General features: G+C 54.6%; 1 protein-coding gene across 4 annotated transcripts in view; it reads right to left on the bottom strand.

The window, feature by feature from the left end:
- The window catches only part of AGPAT5 (1-acylglycerol-3-phosphate O-acyltransferase 5), a 38,456-nt gene that overhangs the window by 3,845 nt on the left and 12,543 nt on the right, over positions 1–22,068 (bottom strand). For 3 of the 4 annotated variants that reach the window (XM_054720202.1, XM_054720201.1, XM_008157767.3), the window contains exons 3-7: positions 19,773–19,888; positions 17,244–17,333; positions 9,770–9,860; positions 3,542–3,703; positions 100–223 (exon numbers count right to left, since the gene is read on the bottom strand). In XM_054720202.1, coding sequence (XP_054576177.1) covers positions 100–223; positions 3,542–3,703; positions 9,770–9,860; positions 17,244–17,333; positions 19,773–19,888 — 583 coding nt within the window. The remainder of the gene's footprint in view (positions 1–99; positions 224–3,541; positions 3,704–9,769; positions 9,861–17,243; positions 17,334–19,772; positions 19,889–22,068) is intronic. The other variant, XM_054720203.1, reaches the window with a different exon arrangement.

The raw sequence follows: 22,068 nt of genomic DNA, 5'->3' as shown, positions 1-22,068 counted from the left end.
CCGGGCGCCCCGCCCCCCCGCCCCCCCACCTGGAATTGGGACAGTGAGCCCAGCTCACAGGGAGGCAAGGGCGCTGAAGGCTGAGCCGCTGCCACTCACCTGTCCTTTACCTCGAATCGTTCATGAAGCCACCTCCTCATGAGCGTGCGCTCCTCTGGGACGTCCTTCTTATCTATGCGAGCAACGTGGATATGGATTTTTGGACAATCTTTGCAGAGAAATTCTAACAAAAAACAAAAATATTTCATTTTTTTATTCTAGAATTCATCGTTATGCGAAATAATGAAAATGAAGCAAAAAAAGTTTAAAAATAGAGTACAGATTCCTTAACCAATGGCTCAAGGCCCTAAGTGGAGGCTGGGGTTCCAGCTGAAGGGGGGTCACAACTTCACCCACCGCGACCGCAGCTCTAAGCCCGGCCAGCCGAACCCGGGACCTCCTGGGACGGCGGGACCTGTCGCCAGCCCAGGGGCAGGAAGGAGCTGGACTTGCTGCAGGTGCGCCGGCCCCTTTGAGGGGCCCCTGATGCCGGCACCATCACACCCACAGGTCACCTTCCTGAGGCCAGTCCCTGCTCTCACCAGACTGGGAGCCCACACGGGGGGAGGGGTGTGTGTGTGTGTGTGTGCCTGGTTCGCTCACCAAAGCACTGGGCCCATCAGGCACTTCTTCCCGGATCCCTGGTCCCCGCCCGCACCCCAGCCTCCCTTCTGTCACTGAGGCCCTGTTCCAGCCCCAGGACTTCTCTGGCTTCTGCTTGGCTGCCTGCTCTCCTGGCCCTGCCTGGCACCCAGCCCTTACACAACTCCAGCTCCTGGGAACACACGTAAGAAGTCCTCAAGAACAAGGCAATCCTCCTGGAGACTTCAGGGACCACTAAGCTCCCTGGGGGGAAGGTGTGGGAGGCTGAGACCTTTCATTTCCAGCTGATATGAGGTCCCGCTGGTTCTGATCAGTAGGCTCCCACCCCATAGCCCACAGCCCCCACTGCCCCGTAGCCCACAGCCCCACAGCCCCCAGACCTTGTAGCCCCCAGCCCCCCCACAGCCCACAGCCACCCCACAGCCCCACAGCACACAGACCCCGTAGCCCACAGCCCATAGCTGCCCCACAGCCCCCACAGCCCACAGACCCCATAGCCCACAGCTGGAGGCTTCAGCCCTCTGTACAGAGGTACAGCCTCACCCCTCTTAGACCCACCCACCCCTTCCTTGCCACGTTAGTGGTCTTATTTCTTATAGACTTCCAGGAGTGAACTGGCTTTGATGGCAAACATGCAAAAGTACTACAACAGGGAAGATTCATCTTTCAATATCTTGGTTCTAATCTTCCTCAGACTCTATCTTTCATTTGCGCCCGTGTGGACGCTGGGCCACTCTGAGGAGCCGGGAGCTCGGGGAGCAGCCTAGCACCATGTGCACCGTGTGGGCTATCACAGCGTCTCCTCCTCCCTCGCCCTCCGGTTTCCACTCGCGTTCGTAAACAGGCAGACCGGTTTCCCCGTCACCGAATCTCCCTGACGTCTGAGCGCTGGGGCAGCTCGGGTGCGCTGCCCTCGTGGGAAGTGAATGCTGGGCCCAGGCGCTGCGGCCGGCACTGCCTCCAGCAAGACACGGGCGAGAGGGGAGGCGCCGACACTCCCTAGCGGACAGGGCACGCTGTGCGTCACTCCACCTGCTCCTCACAAGCCAGCGTGGGCACGTCTGCACCCCGGAGGGAGGATATGTGGGGCCCAGAGGCCCGAGGCCCCCAGCCAGGCCTGTGGTTAGGCCCCGTACGCGGGACCCAAGCAGCGGGTGAGTGACAGGCAGTGACACCGACAGCACCGCTGGCCTGTGACGGGGATGGCGGCCGACCCGCTGGGGAACGAACAGGGTCCCCCGTCACCTGAACTTGCCTTTTTCTCACTGTGCATGTGGTTGGCACTTTGCCCTCAGCCTGTGCCCACTCTTCCCAGGCACGGCCCCCTCCTGCCAGCCTGCAGGCCACGCCACACACCAAGGCAGCAGTAGACGCTAGTTGCGTCTGTGTCCGCCCTGCCTTCCAGTCTCTGGCTAGCCTAGTTCCTGCAGAAAGCCGCCCGTAACAGACAGAGAGCAACTGCTCACACACAGGGACAGTCTGTAATGAAGACAGAGGCACAGCCAGCTGCCCCGTAGGAGTGGCAGTGGTGGGAGGGGCAGCTGGGCACCAGGCTTCCTCCGGGCACCTGTCACCTGCTGGGACAGAGCCAGCCTGTGCCTGGAGGGAGCCAAGAGCAGCTCCAGGTAGGACTCCCTGGGAGATGGGCTCACCGACACCCGGCCTGGCCTTCCACTCACCGACACCCGGCCTGGCCTTCCGCTCACCTACACCGGCCTTCTGCTCCAAGGGTGCCGACCGGGGCAGCACTGCATGGAGGAGGAGGGAGAGCCCGCCGCAGGGTGGACTATGGGTCCTTGGACGGCAGGTGGAAGAGGTGGGTATTCATCCTGCGGACTCTGCCCAGGCACTGAGTTCTCACCCCCAGGGGCACAGGCCCCCGAGGGGACCAATGAAAGCTGCACTTTACGAAGGTTATTGTGATTGTGGGGATTCTATTTGGTTTCCATAAAAATAAAAACAGGTTTACTCCTATTTTTAAACACTGTCTGATAAACTAATGACAACAATGTTGAACTAAATGCATGTATGTTTTCAAATGTAAAAACAGGTCAATGGCTCCTTGAGTGGTTAAAAAGGCCTATGGGAAGGGTGCGGGGACCGGTGGACATGGGGCCGGTGGACAGCAAGCTGGTCCATTGTACACTCTGCATAGCTTTCATTTTAAACTGCTTGATGCATAATATGTTCCCCAAGTCCCATCTAAAATGAAAACCCTTCAGCCTCCTAATTCCCCGTACCTGGTTGAAGGCACAGGTGGGTGCCATCACTCTGACTTTGGGGTGACTGTCAGGTTTCCTGACCCACCGTGACCAACTCTCCCCACGCAGCCCCCACCTCTCCCCACGCACACGCCCGCCCCGAGGCCTCCCTGCTCCTCTGTGCCGTTTGCACATACAGTGAGCATGGGCTTTCTTTTCATTTACAAGAGATCCCACGAAGAGGTGCTCGGACGAGCACGTGGGTGCCACGCCAGACGGTGGCCAAGGCGAGGCACAAGCCCACCCCAGCTCTCGGCTCCTGTCACAGCGCAGTGGATACTGAGAAGGGGACCCGGCCCGCACACTCCTCGCAAACTTCCCCAACAGCAGAAGGGTCTCAGTTGTTTAACTGAAGATCTGCTCACAGAACATTCTATTTTCTCCTGTCACACCTGACACAGTCACGGCTCAGCATCCTGAAAACCTAGTGTGTTTGGGAAAAGGCCACACTATTTCATAAACACTGCATACAAATGCATACAGATGAGCAGGCCCTGCCCCCTGTGGGGACTTTGGGTGGAAAGAGGCTGAGTTCATGACAATGGGCTTGTCTACAGGACTCCTGGCATTTACACCGTTACAGACGAATGCGGAATCCTGGAGAAATACAGGACACAGGACTGGCTACAGAGACTCACCAATCATGGACGGCGCCTCTTTCCGCTGCCCCTTGTCATCCACAGTCCCTTCGAAGGCCACGGTGACGTCGTAGACGGCATCTAAGTAGTTCTTCATAGAATCGAAGGCAATATGCGTGGCCTTCACTCGTGGCGTGAGCACATGCTTCAACACGGGCAGGCCTGGAAAAGAGCAGGCTCAGCGTGGCTGCGACTCAGGCACACACCCCGCGCAGACCTGCACAGCCATGGAAGGCTGAGAGACAGACCAGGCCACACAGGCCATGCCCTCACACGCACTGGACTTGAGGACTGGAATGTGCCAGCCCGTGACGATATTGAAGTCACAGCCAGCACCTGTGCGAGAGAGACCCATGGCCTGGGAGCTCAGGGCCTGAGGAGGGCCCTCCACATGGTGACCTCCTCACTGGGCGGCAGGCCAGGGGGCCCCTGACTGGCCATTCGAGGCTCCAAGCCCGGGATTCCCACCAGTACCTGACTGGCTGTTGTGGGAGGCACCAGCCTGGGACTCCAGTTTTTGGTGCACTTTTCTAGGACATGGAGATCTAATGCACACACTATAGAATTTACCCTTAAAGCCACAGTTCAGTGGTTTTTCATATTCAAAGGGCTGTGCAACCATCAGCACCAGCAAACCCCAGGCCATTTCCTCACCCAGACACCTGAGCCCAGGCAGGCAGTGCCTCCCCGCTCCCAGCGGCCACGCCCCTGCTTCCGGCCTCGATAGCTCTGCCTGTTGGAGCATGTCTCAGATGGAATCATACGGTGTGGACGTCTGTGACTGGCGTCCTTCATGCACTCACACCCTGAGGCCGCCTGCTGTGGCCGCGTCAGGGCCCGCTCCTCTACAGCTGAACGGCATCGCGTGGTGTGGACAGCACGTTCCCATCACCGCTGACCGCTATAGGCCTCTGGTGGCTTTCACCCTTTGCTACTGTGCAAAATGCTGCTCCACACATGCATGTCAACCACCAGGTACATGCGAATGCCGCACATATACGCACAGGTAAGGTTGTGTATGAACATAGGATTTTAATTCTCTCGGGTATGTTTCATCATTTTTTAAAAGCTTCTTTGTAAAAACCTTCTTTACAGCCCTAGCCGGTTTGGCTCAGTGGATAGAGCACTGGCCCGCAGACGGAAAGGTCCTGGGTTCGATTCCGATCAAGGGCACATGCCCAGGTTGCGGGCTGGAACCCCAGTAGGGGGCATGCAGGAGGCAGCCAATCAATGATTCTCTCTCATCATTGATGCTTCTATCTCTCTCTCCCCCTCTCTTCCTCTCTGAAATCAATAAACATGTATTTTAAAAAAAACCTTCTTTACCTGAGAAAACATTGCGATTTAATAATAACCACGTGTCATCAGTGCTCCCACGAGGGCTAAGAGCCCTGCTCCCTCCTCTCCCTACGGCCGCGCTCTCCCGGGTGAGACGTTCTGGACAGTGTCACCAGGAGCAGCTCTCAGAGGAGGTGACAGGAAAGCAGACCTCCGCTCCCAACCCAGGGAGCCCATCATGGAGGGCCAGTCCAGCTCGGAGGAGAGGAGGAGCGGGGAGAGGGAGGGGGAGGGCCCGCCCAGCTCGGAGGACAGGAGGAGGGGGAGGGCCCCGCGCAGAGGAGAAGAGGAGGGCAGCCCAGCACACACACAGAGGAGCGGAGGAGGAGCAGCTGCCTAGTGGGGCCCTTGGAAGGAATGCTGGCAATGCAGAGGCTGTGGGAACAGCAGAGGTTCCCACACCACGTGGCCCTGGCAGAGCCGCTCACTCCCCTCACAAACTTAAAGCACAAGTCTGACTAGTGGCCCCGCCAGGGAGCGTTCCTTCGCCAGCTACCCCAGCAGCTCTTCCTTCCTTGCCGCTGGCCCCCACTCCTCACAGGTTGCTCTGCCTCGGCAGCAGGTGTGCAGCAAGGAGCACGCTCTCCCGACTGCACGGCCAGGTCCCACAGAACCCCCGTGTTGCTCAGTGAGAACAGTGATTAGGAGTCCAACTTAATAGACAGCTAAAGACAAAGTAGTAGTATTTCCAAAAAACGCATGGTAATAAAGGTTTGGAAAAAACAGCTTTGTGATAAATGATTAAGAAACACCCACCACTGCCTGGCAGGTGTAGCTCAGTGGTTGAGCGTCGACCTAGGAACCAGGAGGTCACGGTTTGATTCCTGGTCAGGGCACATGCCCGGGTTGCAGGCTTGATCCCCAGTAGGGACGTGCAGGGAGCAGCTGATCCATGACTCTCTTTCATCATTGATGTTTCTCTCTCTCATTCTCCCTTCCTTTCTGAAATCAATAAGAAATATTTTAAAAAAGAAAAAGAAATACCTACCACTAATATGCACCCGACACTAACACTCCCCTCCCCCCAGCACCCAAGGCACTATGAGCAGCTAATGACTCGCGCTTTCTGGTCCTGGTCCTAGCCGCCTCCTGCTCCAGCTCTGCCTTCCAGCTCCAAAGGCAGGGCCAGCGAGGGAGGAGGAGCGCAGGAGACTGGGTGACAGCTGGCAGGGAAGCGTCTCAGAAGGAACGGCCACCACGCTCACCACTGAGAAGTGGCCGCTGGGCAGGGGTCACCTGTTACCTGAACCAGCATCTCCGTGAGTGAGGCTCGAGTGGGCTAGGGGCGGTGTCCATGTGTGAGGTGAGGAAACCATGGTCTCCTCCTGTGTTTATGAACACAGTCCAGTCCCTCTCCAGGGCGCCGAGCAACAGGAGAAACCCAGCTTATTGGCTCCAACCTGGGAATTCTAGGTTTGTGCCACCCCAGACTCGGCGGTGAGCCCTACATCCTAGCACGAGGGTTCAGGAAGTGGGTGTGCTCTCGCCAGCTGCTGTGGGAAACCCTCCGTGTTATTTTATTTTTGTCTAATACTATTTTACTATCTAGCACCTTCTTTTTATATATTTATACAACTTCTTTATATTCTACTAGAGGCCATTTAGTTTCAAGTAAGGGAATTCAGAGATCATTAATATAACAATCTTTGAAGTAAACAATGTTAAGAATTCAAGACACTATAAGACAAACATATGTTAAATAACAACCCTAATACTGAATCAACGTGTTTTGTGCCTGATCTTTTTTAAGCAATGCTTCCAGGACCTAGCCAGAACCAGGCCTTGATATATTTAGGGTTCAGACAGACATCAGCCACACTCACACCCCACCCACACCTGCTCAGCCAGCAACACCACTGTCGACAGAGAAGGAAGAGTGGTGCCTGGTACAATGACTTAGATGTGTAAACAAGTGTCAGTTTTTAAAAAATCTCAATTGTTTTTCTATTTGCTAAGTCAAGATCAAATGAAGGTATTTTAGGAGCAAAATTAAGGGTGTTTAGTAGCAAAACATATCAGACTAACACATTAGTAGTTTCAACTTTCTTGACAAAAAAATTAACAGGTCTTTTGTTTTTGTTTTCATGTAATCTCATTAAGTGGTGCCTGAAGTGGCAGGAAAACAGGAAACACTATTTCTAGACCTACTGCTCAGAAGTCAATCTCCTCGAGTATGGACGGATAATTACCTTCCTAGTCACAAGAGAACAGACTTCTAACAGACTGCAATGGTGTTCCCAGTTTCAGAATTTAAAGGAGGAAAGTAAGCAGTTAGACATTACATCAGTAATACAAATTTTTCTTCCCTTTTGGTAGCTTTGAGAAAGATCTACAACTCAGAAAAATGGAAGGCCAATAGCTGGTCAATTATAGGTGACTGGGTTCTTGTTAGACTAAGAAGCTAGAATGTGTATAACTATTACACTATTTTAAAAATTACTTAAAAGTACTTGTTTTAAAACACATCACAAAATTGCTGTGGATTTAAAAAAATAAATAATTTTTAGTAGGCATATAAACAGCCATCTCAGTTAATGAGATTAAATAATAAAGGTGAACTGGATTTGAAGTGACTGATTAAGAAATATGTATTATATCTCATTACACACAGAGAAACAGTGTAGGCCTCATGGGCTGAGCTATGCCCCCCACCCCAGTTGGTTCTGGGCCCTCGCCCTGGGGCCTGAGCTGGAAATGGGCCTCTGGGAGGAAATTAAGATTCAGGGAGGTCAGCACTGCAGGGCCTTCACCCAACAGGGCTGTGTGCTCCTAAAGAGAGGAGGCACAGAGGAGCCTGTGTGTGCCCTGGGAAGGCCACGTGAGGACACAGCGGGCGGGCAGCCTCCCACGCCAGGAGGACGGTTCTCACCAGAAACCGTGGCCACAGGACACCTGGGCCTCAGGCTCCAGGCTGGGAGAAACGCCGGAAGCCTGCTGCGCAAGCTGCCTAGGCCGAGGCGGCCAATGCCGGGCCTGGAACTTGGATTGAAATGATGACTCTGAGTAAATATAACACAGTGAGCAAATCTATTTGCATGCAAACATTTGTTTTACCCAAACAGGTTACACATTCACATATCACACACACTGTACATGCAGTTAACCCTGAAAAACATAGTCAGGGTGCCAAACCCCACCGTCAAAACTCCCGGTCGTGTTTGACTCCAGGAAAGCCCCAGCATTCCCTTGGCATTGCGAGGAGTTGGCTCCAGGACACCCGAGGATGCCCGGCCGCGATGCTGAGTGCCTTATGTGAACGAACAGCACGGCGCAGACAGCCGCCCTCCACAGCTGCTGTCTGCAAACACGAAGCCACTGCGCCTCCCAGAAGCCCATGACAGACGCTGTAACTCCTGTCTAACAAGGAGGGAGACGGAGCAAAAGGAACCAAGGCGCTGTCTGGGTTCCAGAACTCAGACACGTTTGGGAACGCAGCCCCCGCTCGTGGTCACATCCGTCTCAGACTGTATCCTGGCGCAAGAGTGGTACCTGATGAGCGCCGTGAGGAGGATGGAAGAGGGAGGGGTCTAGCTCTGCCCAGTTGATGCAGCCAGCCCAGGTGGGGCGCGGAAGTCACCTGGGACCTGCCCACCTGACACAGAGAACAGTCACCTGGGACCTTCCAGCCCGCCCACTCCCACTTCCAGCTCACCCCACGGAGCAGAGGAGCCAGCCTCCTCGCCCCTGGAGGCCTGCCCTGAGGCTGACCTGGGTGCAAACACACAGCTGCTACTGTCTGCAGTCACTCCATTCTTGGGAGCATTCACATCAGATCACAATGAATTAACTAAAAATGAATAAAATTAAAAATTTATTTCCTCGCTGCACCAGCCACATTCTGATGTTCCCCAGTGCGTGGGGGAGCCACCACCTGGTCACGAGCGTCCCCGCAGCCGGCTCTCGGGATGGCAGCGCAGGAGCCTGCTCAGGGTCATCGGGAGGCGCTCGCTCAGGACATCCCCACGGACTGCGTGGGGGCCCCGTGTGTGGGTGCCTCGCTCACTCACCAGAGAAAACAGCAGAGCCGCTGCTTCGTGTTTACCCCGATTTGCTTATGTCAAATCGCTGCTGGTACACGAGTTATCCACTTTCTTTTTTAAAAAATATATTTTATTGATTTTTTTACAGAGAGGAAGGGAGAGGGATAGAGAGCTAGAAACATCGATGAGAGAGAAACATCGATCAGCTGCCTCCTGCACACGCCCCACTCGGGATGCGCCTCTGACCGGAATCGAACCTGGGACCCTTCAGTCCGCAGGCCGACGCTCTATCCACTGAGCCAAACCGGTTTCGGCGAGTTATCCACTTTCTAAAGCGTGGATGTCAAGAACATTCTCATTATTGGGGACACAAAGCAGCTTCCAAGCCCGTGACCCAATGTATGTCACGTTCTCCAGCAGACACGCCCCACACCTTCTAGTGTGTTCTCACACAGACTGACCTGGGTCTGTCCCATGAGGTGTGTATTTTTTAAGAGATGAGGAAAGAGGCTCAGTAACACCAGGCAGCCTGCAGCCAGATAACCAGTAAGTGTCACCATTTGGCTCCCAATCCAGGCCTGTCAACCACGGAGTGGAAACGTTTCCGTCATGTCCCACAGAACCCACACTGTGCATCGTGCAACCACACGGATGTCACCTAAACCCCGGCACCCACACGGATGTTACCGACACCGTGTTGGCCAGCCTCTGAACTGCACCTCTCAGATGTGTGATGGTGGCATGTGAATGAGAAGAACCTTCATTTCCTAAGGGTTATACGCATCCACTCAGGGAAAATATGCTCATTCATTTCAACTGCTGTAAAACATACACATCTTCTCTAGGAACAAAGATGTAAAAGGTCATCATCTTTAAAATGGTTTTTCAAAAGCAGCAAAGGTTCGCTTACCTTCCTGAGCAGCAAACATCTGACTGGCTGAAATGACCTTCGTTAGCTCGGGGTTGTACCTCGTCCCCTCCGGGAAAATTACAAGGTACATCTGTGGGCAGAAAGGGCGAGGTTTGCTGTTAGCTTACCAAGGCCAACCCACAGATGCTAAGAGAGTGTCTCCCATGGCCAGGAGCAAGCACATGCACTTACACCTGACCTTCCTTTCAAGCAGAGCAACCAAAATGCAAAATTCAAACCGTCTCATCTAACACAGACCATATTCAAAACGCAGTCTGCACTCACTGTAAGGCAGTCACCAAGAACCTACCATTTCTGATTACCTGTTCATAGTTGCTAAATGAAAACTCGGCCACAAAACGCTGACTCATGCAAAGCCTTTGTTAAGTAATCTTATCCTATATAATAAAGCGGTGGTATGCAAATTGACTGTCACATCCTCACAAGATGGCTGCCTATGACTAGGCTGGGAGGGGGGTTAGTGAGGGATGACCAAACGACTGAACAGCAGGCTGCATGGGGCGATCAAGCCAGCGGGGGCGGGGGGGGGCCGTGAGGGGCGACCAGGGGGAGGAGCGCAGTTAGGGGCGATTAGGCCGGCAGGGAGGGCAGTTGGGGGCGACCAGGCTGGTGGGGGGGGGGCAGTTAGGGGTGACCGGGACGGCAGAGGGGGGGTCAGTTAGGAGCAACCAGGCCAGCAGACAGGTGAGCGATTAGGAGCCAGCGGTCCAGGATTGTGAGAGAGATGTCCGACGGCCAGATTGGGCCTAAACCAGCAGTCGAACATCCCCCGAGGGGTCCCGGATTGGAGAGGGTGCAGGCTGAGTGAGGGGACCCCTCGCCCCCAGGCATGAATTTCGTCCATCGGGCCTCTAGTAATTAATAAAAGAGTCCCCCTCCCAATTCTGCAAAATGACTTTAAAAAGGCACAAATTGTAGACATCTGTGTCCCTAAGGACATCTTATTTGAGGAAAATCATATATAAATACATAAATTCCCATAATATAAAACGTAGTAAGTGTTCACATTTCAAAAAGTACACAGTGCTACTTGACAGAGCTCCCTTGCTGCATGCTAGTGGCTGGCTTTCTGAGCCCCATACATTAGGGCACTGGAGGGACGACACCACGTCATGTGAGCTGAGTAACCCTCGGTCTGGGCAGTCAGCACAGACACAGTCAAACTACAGGGTGAACGCTCAGCCTCAGAACTGAGCTACAGCAACAACACCAACATGTTTGGCAGCCAAAGGACAAAATCAGACATCCCCCCCCTTTCAAATGCACCCACATAGAAGGTAGCTCAACTAGATGTCAGCCTCAATGCAAAGCTAAATTATGAAACTTCCAAAGAAAACAGGAAAAAGGTTTATAATCTTGAGTTTGGCAAAGAATTCTAAAATAGGGCACAAAAAACATAAATCTTAAGAGAAAAATCAATGAATTAGAGGAACTAAAAACTTGTTCTTTTTTAAAATACATATATGTATTGATTGATTGATTTCAGAGAGGAATGGAGAGAGAGAGAGAGAGAGAGAGAGAGAGAGGGAGGAGAGAGTGAATCATTGATCAGCTGCCTCCTACACACCCCACTGGGGATCGAGCCTGCAACCCGGGCATGTGCCCTGACCAGGAATCCAACCGTGACCTCCTGGTTCATAGGTCAACACTCAACCACTGAGCCACACTGATCAGGCGAAACTGTTGTTCAAGTCACTGTCAGGAATATGAAAAGGCAGCCCACAGACATGACAGAAGTTAGGTACTTTAGTGTCCCAAACTGAGAAAAGCGGTGGCACCTCCACACAATGACACCCCACTCAGCAGTGAGAACAAACAAAAACACTGACCTACACTTCACATGATCACATGGATGAATCTCAAAAAAGACATGCTAAGTGGAAGAAGCCAAACACCCACCCCCGCCAAAGAGCCCAAGCTGTGTGACTCCCTTTACCTCCCCTGCAGTGACAGGAAGCAGAGCAGCAACCGACTGCCTGGGGACAGAACGGCACAGCCGCATGCGAGACTCGGAGGTGACCGATACACCTGACTGCTCAGTCTCCTGGGCCTGTGCATACAGCACTCCCGCCCAGTCCCACCTGCACCACCTGGGCGTGTGCATACAGCACTCCCGCCCAGTCCCACCTGCACCACCTGGGCGTATGCATACAGCACGCCCACCCAGTTCCACCTGCACCACCTGGGCGTGTGCATAGAGCACTCCCACCCAGGCCTACCTGCACCACCTGGGCCTGTGCATACAGCACTACCGCCCAGTCCCACCTGCACCACCTGGGCGTGTGCATACAGCACTCCCGCCCAGGCCTACCTGCACCACCTGGGCGTGTGCATACAGCACTCCCACCCAGTCCTACCCGCACCACCTGGGCCTGTGCATAGAGCACTCCCGCCCAGTCCCACCTGCACCACCTGGGCGTGTGCATACAGCACTCCCGCCCAGTCCTACCTGCACCACCTGGGCGTGTGCATACAGCACTCCCGCCCAGTCCTACCTGCACCACCTGGGCGTGTGCATACAGCACTCCCGCCCAGTCCTACCTGCACCACCTGGGCGTGTGCATACAGCACTCCCGCCCAGGCCTACCTGCACCACCTGGGCCTGTGCATACAGCACTACCGCCCAGTCCCACCTGCACCACCTGGGCGTGTGCATACAGCACTCCCACCCAGTCTTACCCGCACCACCTGGGCCTGTGCATACAGCACTCCCGCCCAGTCCTACCTGCACCACCTGGGCCTGTGCATACAGCACTCCCGCCCAGTCCTACCTGCACCACCTGGGCCTGTGCATACAGCACTCCCGCCCAGTCCTACCCGCACCACCTGGGCGTGTGCATACAGCACGCCCACCCAGTCCTACCTGCACCACCTGGGTGTGTGCATACAACACTCCCACCCAGTCCTACCTGCACCACCTGGGCCTGTGCAACAACACTCCCACCCAGTCCTACCTGCACCACCTGGGCCTGTGCATACAGCACTCCCGCCCAGTCCTACCCGCACCACCTGGGCGTGTGCATACAGCACGCCCACCCAGTCCTACCTGCACCACCTGGGTGTGTGCATACAACACTCCCACCCAGTCCTACCTGCACCACCTGGGCCTGTGCATACAGCACTCCCACCCAGTCCTACCTGCACCACCTGGGCGTGTGCATACAGCACTCCCGCCCAGTCCTACCTGCACCACCTGGGCGTGTGCATACAGCACTCCCGCCCAGGCCTACCTGCACCACCTGGGCCTGTGCATACAGCACTACCGCCCAGTCCCACCTGCACCACCTGGGCGTGTGCATACAGCACTCCCACCCAGTCTTACCCGCACCACCTGGGCCTGTGCATACAGCACTCCCGCCCAGTCCTACCTGCACCACCTGGGCCTGTGCATACAGCACTCCCGCCCAGTCCTACCTGCACCACCTGGGCCTGTGCATACAGCACTCCCGCCCAGTCCTACCCGCACCACCTGGGCGTGTGCATACAGCACGCCCACCCAGTCCTACCTGCACCACCTGGGTGTGTGCATACAACACTCCCACCCAGTCCTACCTGCACCACCTGGGCCTGTGCAACAACACTCCCACCCAGTCCTACCTGCACCACCTGGGCCTGTGCATACAGCACTCCCGCCCAGTCCTACCCGCACCACCTGGGCGTGTGCATACAGCACGCCCACCCAGTCCTACCTGCACCACCTGGGTGTGTGCATACAACACTCCCACCCAGTCTTACCTGCACCACCTGGGCCTGTGCATACAGCACTCCCGCCCAGTCCTACCCGCACCACCTGGGCGTGTGCATACAGCACTCCCGCCCAGTCCTACCTGCACCACCTGGGCGTGTGCATACAGCACTCCCACCCAGTCTTACCTGCACCACCTGGGCGTGTGCATACAGCACTCCCGCCCAGTCCTACCTGCACCACCTGGGCCTGTGCATACAGCACTCCCACCCAGTCCTACCTGCACCACCTGGGCGTGTGCATACAGCACTCCCACCCAGTCCTACCTGCACCACCTGGGCGTGTGCATACAGCACTCCCACCCAGTCCTACCTGCACCACCTGGGCGTGTGCATACAACACGCCCACCCAGTCCCACCTGCACCACCTGGGCCTGTGCATACAGCACTCCCACCCAGTCTTACCTGCACCACCTGGGCCTGTGCATACAGCACTCCCGCCCAGTCCTACCCGCACCACCTGGGCGTGTGCATACAGCACTCCCGCCCAGTCCTACCTGCACCACCTGGGCCTGTGCAACAACACTCCCACCCAGTCCCACCTGCACCACCTGGGCCTGTGCATACAGCACTCCCGCCCAGGCCTACCTGCACCACCTGGGCCTGTGCAACAACACTCCCGCCCAGTCCCACCTGCACCACCTGGGCCTGTGCAAACAGCACTCCCACCCAGTCCTACCTGCACCACCTGGGCGTGTGCATACAGCACTCCCGCCCAGTCCTACCTGCACCACCTGGGCGTGTGCATACAGCACTACCGCCCAGTCCTACCTGCACCACCTGGGCGTGTGCATACAGCACTCCCGCCCAGTCCTACCTGCACCACCTGGGCGTGTGCATACAGCACTCCCGCCCAGTCCTACCTGCACCACCTGGGCATGTGCATACAGCACTCCCGCCCAGTCCTACCTGCACCACCTGGGCGTGTGCATACAGCACTCCCGCCCAGTTCTACCTGTACCACCTGGGCGTGTGCATACAGCACTCCCGCCCAGTCCTACCTGCACCACCTGGGCGTGTGCATACAGCACTCCCGCCCAGTCCTACCCGCACCACCTGGGCCTGTGCATACAGCACTCCCGCCCAGTCCTACCTGCACCACCTGGGCCTGTGCATACAGCACTCCCACCCAGTCCCACCTGCACCACCTGGGCCTGTGCATACAGCACTCCCACCCAGTCCCACCTGCACCACCTGGGCCTGTGCAAACAGCACTCCCACCCAGTCCTACCTGCACCACCTGGGCGTGTGCATACAGCACTCCCACCCAGTCCCACCTGCACCACCTGGGCGTGTGCATAGAGCACTCCCACCCAGTCCTACCTGCACCACCTGGGCCTGTGCATACAGCACTCCCACCCAGTCCCACCTGCACCACCTGGGCCTGTGCATACAGCACTACCGCCCAGTCCCACCTGCACCACCTGGGCGTGTGCATACAGCACGCCCACCCAGTCCTACCTGCACCACCTGGGCGTGTGCATACAGCACTCCCGCCCAGTCCCACCTGCACCACCTGGGCGTGTGCATACAGCACTCCCGCCCAGTCCCACCTGCACCACCTGGGCGTGTGCATACAGCACGCCCACCCAGTCCCACCTGCACCACCTGGGCGTGTGCATACAGCACTACCGCCCAGTCCCACCTGCACCACCTGGGCCTGTGCATACAGCACTACCGCCCAGTCCCACCTGCACCACCTGGGCCTGTGCATACAGCACTCCCACCCAGTTCCACCTGCACCACCTGGGCGTGTGCATACAGCACTCCCACCCAGGCCTACCTGCACCACCTGGGCGTGTGCATACAGAACGCCCGCCCAGTCCTACCTGCACCACCTGGGCGTGTGCATACAGCACTGCCACCCAGGCCTACCTGCACCACCTGGGCGTGTGCATACAGCACTCCCACCCAGTCCTACCTGCACCACCTGGGCGTGTGCATACAGCACTCCCACCCAGTCCTACCTGCACCACCTGGGCGTGTGCATACAGCACTCCCACCCAGTCCCACCTGCACCACCTGGGCGTGTGCATACAGCACGCCCACCCAGTCCTACCTGCACCACCTGGGCGTGTGCATACAGCACTCCCGCCCAGGCCCACCTGCACCACCTGGGCGTGTGCATACAGAACGCCCGCCCAGTCCTACCTGCACCACCTGCAGCTGGCTGTTTATCAGCACCCTCACCAACAGCTCTTCATAGATAAAAACCTTGCCCCTGCTATGCTGTCGCAAATGACAGGGTTTCCTTCTCTCTTGATACACAGGTCCCATATTTTCTTCAGCTACTCCTCTACTGATGGACTCTCAGGTTGCGTCCGTTATCTTGGTTGCTGTGAATATTACTGCAATGAACATAGGGATGCAGATATCCCCTCGAGAGTGGCCATATACATATTTTTGGATCTACACGCAGAAGGAGAATTACTGGATCAGATGGCAGCTCTAGCTTTAATCCTTGGTGGGCCCTCCGTTCTGTTTCCCATAATGACGCCGCCGATGTATGTTCCCACCGACAGTATCTAAAGGCTCCCTTCTCTCCACATCTCCCGGCTTCCTGATGGCAGCCACTCCACCAGCTGTGAGGTGACACCTGCCTGTGGCCGGGACGGGCATTTTCCTGGTGAACAGGGGCAAGGAGCACCTTGTCATGTTGCCCCCTATGGCTTCTTTGGGGGCAGTCAGTCCTTTGCCCATTTCCGGGTGATTTGTTTTCTTGCTCATGAGCTGCATGAGTCCCATATATTTTGGAAATTGACACCTTACAGGATATGTGGTTTTCAATATTTTCTTCCTTTCCAGAGGCGCCTTTTTTCACTTGGATTTGGTAAATCCAAAATTATTCCAAGCTTTTAAATGTATTAACACAAAAAATAGGAGGCTTTCATTTAGGATATCGAATGCTAAAGGAGTCTCTCTCCCGCCCCACAATACCAGCACCGCGCTGGACTGCCTGCAAGTGAACCGTCTAGAGCGGCCCCACCGTGTGCAACAACGAGCGCATCCATGAACGAAGCACCTGCCGCCGGGCGCACCAGCTGCTGTGGAGAACTCTTCCGCAACAGGCGCTGGCGGGAGGACACGGAGAGGAGGGACGGGGGCCCAGAGGAGGAGAGGAAGGAGCCTGACCCTGGAGGAGAGGTGCTGAGCCACAGGCCCCCCGGGCACTGTGTCCTGGGTTATGGGGGAGCAGGGAGAGGCGCCAGCAGCTGTCAGCGTCTTTCTAAGTGAACACTGAGATTATTTGGGGGCCGGGGGAGCCACGTTTTACGAAGTAATACTGACACTGAGTGCGTCTCTGTTTGTAGATACTGACATTATTTTTGACTTTTCAAATAACTGGATCTACACAAGAAGTCCCACGACCCTCACACACAGAGATCAGCCGCCTGGCCGCGCTGACATGGAGGCCCAGGCAGAGCAGGCTGAGGTGTAAGGTGACAGGCAGCCCGCCTGCTATTTATAGACTAGACACCGCGTCCTCCCTGCCTGCTCTCTCAGGTCAAACTGAGCCCCTGCACAGGCCGCCATCCGTCCGCAGCCACCTCCTCACGGCCCCAAGTGCTTGCTCTATGTGGAGGGCTTCTGTGGCCTTAACAAAGCCCTGCATTACTCATGACACACGGGACAACAGACGTGCAGACGATTCTTAAATCTTATCAAGTCCCTAAACTGCGCACCGAGCGGAGGGGCGGCAGGCACTTACCGGGGTCCCGGCGCTCACGTAGCTCAGCAGCTTCCGGCGCATCTCCTTCTCCTTGAACCTCGCGCTCCTCTTGACGTAGATGCCCCCGTGCTGCCAACAGGCCAGAGAGCGTTACTTCACAACACCCAGCGGCCGGCACCAGACAGGCAGGAAGTGCACTACTGAACATGTTCCAATATTCCCACCTAAAGAACATGAGCTGAGCCTTCTCCTATGCTGCAACACAATTCAAATAAAACTGCATATTGCAAAGTACATTATCGTTTAGTTTTGTTGGCAGTTAAAATAAAAATGCTTTATTTAAAAAAAGTGTACTTTTAAGATAAAAAACTCGATCACAGAAGCATCTTACTTCTCAATTTTTCCACTAATTGTGAAATCACTACCAAGTGTCCTTAAAATGTCCACGTTCATGGTCTTTGGGGTTAGAAACTAGCCCGACTAAGACATATACACACACTGCCGCCGACGGAACTGTGTCCCCACGTTCTTGGTTGAAGCCCTGCCCTGCGAGGCGACAGTTTGGGATGGGCCTCCAGGGAGATGTAGGTCACGCGTCCCCAGGTGACCCTCATGCAACAGGACAGGGCCTGCCAAGGAGTGGAGAGGGGACACGGGGGAGGTGTCAGCCGCAGGGAGGAGAGGCTGGGAGGGAGAGGCCTGCCAGCACCGCCCCCGCCGCCCCCTCTCCCCTGGGCCGTGAGAAAACAGGCTCCTGCTGTGTGCTGGCTGCAGGAGGAACTTTAGTCCAGCTCCGCATCAGGGCGGCGCTCGACTCTCCTTTAGTGCTGCTTCCCTCTGTGCTACGTCGGACTCGTCTGCAGTGAGCGGACTGGCAGGACTCGTGCTGTCCTGACCCAGAGTCTGAGTGACAGGAAATGACAGAGAAGCAAGCAGGGGCAGCCTCAGGAGGAAGCAGGGGTCTTCCATCGGGTAGCGGCTCCTTCCACGTATGCACTGGCCATCGGAGTGCAGAGAGGACACTCAAAGGGCCACTGTTCATTCACCCAGACAGACAGGACTGCCGAGAGCCCATCCTGTTAGAGGTCAAAGCCACGGCCGGCACACAGCACAATGAGAAACTTCCCGAGCCTCCAGCGATGTCGTGTCTGTTCTTCACGCAGTGTCCTCCCTGTCACTGAACTTGCTTAATGAAGTCTATTTTAATTCAAAACATCCCGAGATACTGAAGCGAAGACCAGGCCTCTTTCTCTAAGACACTTACAGAGCAGGGGAAGGGACGTGTGACACGAGAAGGGCATAGAGAACGTGGTGCTTTCAGAAAGAGCCCCAAGGAAAGCAGGATGGAGAGAGAGGAAGCGGCAGCGGAGGGTGGCCTGGTGACGCCTATCCTGGGCCCCTGGCACTGATGTGAGGCTGAGGAACAGCCTGAGGGAGGGCAAGGAGGGAGGAACACCCGCCTAGAAAGGCGGCTGCTAGGGAGGCCTGGGTGGGCCGTGGGACAGCAGGAGTGGGGCCTGATGCCCCCAGAACACAGCGCTGGGCGGGGAAGTGCCCGGCATGTTTTGCTGGAGCTGCGGCAGCACCTGTCCTGGCAGACCCTCAGCAGGGCAGACCCTAGCACAGCACGGCATCGCCAAGCCTGGGCACGGAGAGCACGCCCACGCCACGCAGGCCTCTCCAGGGAACAGAGCAGGCATGTCCCTCTGCAGCTGGCCAGGCAGACGCAGGCTACAGAGCGACTCTGACCGAAGCCCCACCAGCTTAGGGACCTGAGGACAAGCCCACCGGGCTCAGGGTGATCTGCGCTGGTCAAGGGCATGGACTAACGGCTTCTCGCGTTATCACGGGATCTGCATGCTCTCAAAACAGGACCCAGACCCCCAGGTGCTCTGGGCAAACATTCCCAGTCACTACTACATGGCAGAACCCTACCAAGCCCCCAGCTAAGCTCCTTCCAGGGCTCTGTTTAAGGCTGGTCTTCAACTATTTCATAAAACTGTGATTTTTATTTTTATTTTTTGCGAATACAGCCTGTCTTGGGTTGAGAAGGTCAAGGAAGGGAAGAGAAAGGATCCTAGTAAAATGGAAATGAAGGAAACTGAGATTGGGAACAGTGGGTGTCAGTTGTCTTTTTATTTTGAAAGGTTCTTTGACTTTTGATTCCTTTAGAATTCCAAAACATTACAGAATCTATTCGTAAGTATTCTTTGGTTCATGGGTTGTCGCTCAACCACTGACCCACACTGGCTGGGCCATAATCACCTTTATTATTGGTTTCTTAAGGTAATTGTCTATCAAATTCTATGATGTTAAATTTACCTATTTGTCTGATTTCTGTATATGTGCATTTTTGCTATTTAATAAAACTATCTAGGTAATCAGACATGTATATAAATACACACCATTGAAAATCTGAAATAAAATTATTTCAATTTAGTAAAAGCTATTAAACTCATAAAAATAACCCCCCAACCTGTACATTTATATTAAGTGTATATTTAATTTTTAAGTCTACATTTTTATAAGCTACATATACATTTTTAAAAAGCACGGAAGCAGCGTTACCTGAGAGAAGTAACAGCCGTACAAGGGGAGCCACTTCAGGCCGTCTTTCAGCACGTAGCGCACGTGCCCCAGGGCGCCCTGCCGGATGGCCAGGATGTCCGCCACGATCCAGTCCACTGCGGAGACAGGCCATCAGTGCGCCAGCCACGGGCGCCAGCACCCCTCCCACAGCCGGAGCGCCCCTCACCACATTTTCTAAGGAATTTGTTTAGAAAATGTTAGATTTGAATTCTAATATTACTTTAAATCAACGGGAGATATTTAAAAATATATAAATTGTGTATTTTCTAATTTTTGTTGTTTAGGGCTTTTTGTTTTTTGTATTTTTGTTAATTCTCACCCGAGGATATTTTTCCATTGATTTTTAGAGAGTGGAAGGGAGGAGGAAAGACAGAGAGGGAGAGACACATCGATTGGTTGCCTCGATGGAGAGGCAAGCCCACTGAAGTACATGCACTTGACCGGAATCGAACTCAGGACCCTTCAGTCTGTGGGCCAATGCTCTATCCACTGAGCCAAATGGCTGGAGTTAGAGTTTTTGTTTTGTTTTGCATTTCTTGAAAGGCTTTTATTTCATGAACAAAATGCAAAGGTTACAAACCACCATAGCAATCCAAAAGCAGGGATAAAGTAAGCTTCTCTAATTCTGAGTCTAGAAAACATGACAAAATGATAAGCAAAAACACAGTTCAGTGAAACTGCCCAGTGCCACTGGGAATTCTGTATATGCGAATACCGCCAACAAAGGCAGGGACACCATGCCAGTGAGCTGTAGGCAAACACTGGGTTACAGGAGCGTCCAAACCAAGGACCTCAGCAGCGTGCAGCTGTGCCGGCAGCTGCGCAAAACCCAAGACACACGCCCAGGCTGCCGACAGCTCTCACTAACAGACGTGGTATCACCAAAGGGTGACAGCAAAAGTAAGAGGCTTGAGTGAGTTTATACCAACAAAAATTTGCAGGAAGAAAGAAACTGTTAATTGATCTTTCACAGAAATCCTGAGCAAGGACTCGCCTGGGGCAGGGACGAGTGATGAGGGACGAGGGACGAGCAGTGGGCAGAGGTGGGAAATGGACTCAGAGGAAAGGAAATGACAGAAGAGGGCAAGTGTGAAGGTCAAGACCCCCAGGGCTGGACTTGAAAGTACTGGCTACAAACCGCCCTGTCTCCTGAGACTGAAAACGATCAGCAAACGCGAGGGGACTGGTGGCGTGCACGAATGGGCTTCGAAAGAACCGGTGAGCTCTGCGAGAGGAATCGGGCCAACGAGAGGGGGCATGTTTTAACAAATACAAAGCAAAAAGCGGTAGGAAATAGAAGCGAGTCAGTCAAGGAGTTACCAGAAAGCTCTAGCCAAAGGGCCTTCCCCACAGTTACAGGGTGACCTCTCCACTGTGCAGGCCACAGGCCACGGCCCTTCCAGACAGAACAGCCCAGGGAGCACTCAGCCAGCTGGGACACTGAAGTTGTCTTTTTGGAAAACAATTGTATCAATTATTATAAATCTCTCTCTCTTTTAAATTTTTTTTTTTTTATTGATTTCAGAGAGGAAGGGAGAGGGAGAGAGACAGAAACATCAACGATGAGAGAGAATCATTGATTGGCTGCCTCCTGCATGCCTTCTACTGGGGATCTAGCCCACAACCTGGGCATGTGCCCTTGACCGGAATCCAACCAGGGACCGTTCAGTCCACAGGCCGACGCTCTATCCACTGAGCCAAGCTGGCTAGGGCTATAAATCTCTCTTTTTAATCTTTCTTTAACATTTGCAAGTAACTCTTCCACAGTGAGTGAAGAATTACAATTACTTGTGTGAGTCTGATTATAGTTTCCTTTCAGTGTGACCATGCCAAGGCTTTCCCCGCAGTGACCCCGGCTCTGTGTCCATGGACACCTACGCTGCTCTCTCCAGTGTCACCTCTCCACAGTGCATAATTCCTGTCGCCTTCCTCATCGCACCCAGGAAGCAGTCACTGACAAACACTTTTATCCTAATCGTGTCTCGGGAACAAACACCTCACTTGTTCTAGCTGTGCCTCATGTGCACCACGGAGTGAGCCGTGAGGACTGAGTGAGGGTGCAACCTGGAGCACATCAGGGTGCAGGCCGAAGACAAGACTTGGCATCTTTTCCCGCAACAACTATTTCCAAAGTCTGGGGAAGTCGTTACAGTGCCTTTTTATACTGAAACCTGCGTGGTTATATTATGGTCCAGGATGCATCTTCCATTGAGAGAAAGTGTACAATTTTAAACTTAGGTCATGTTTGCAAAGAACTGTTCTGGGTTATGCGCTT

This window comes from Eptesicus fuscus, chromosome 8 (assembly GCF_027574615.1).
Source record: "Eptesicus fuscus isolate TK198812 chromosome 8, DD_ASM_mEF_20220401, whole genome shotgun sequence".
NCBI classification, from domain to species: domain Eukaryota; kingdom Metazoa; phylum Chordata; class Mammalia; order Chiroptera; family Vespertilionidae; genus Eptesicus; species Eptesicus fuscus.
This window is presented reverse-complemented; position numbering and strand designations above follow the sequence as displayed.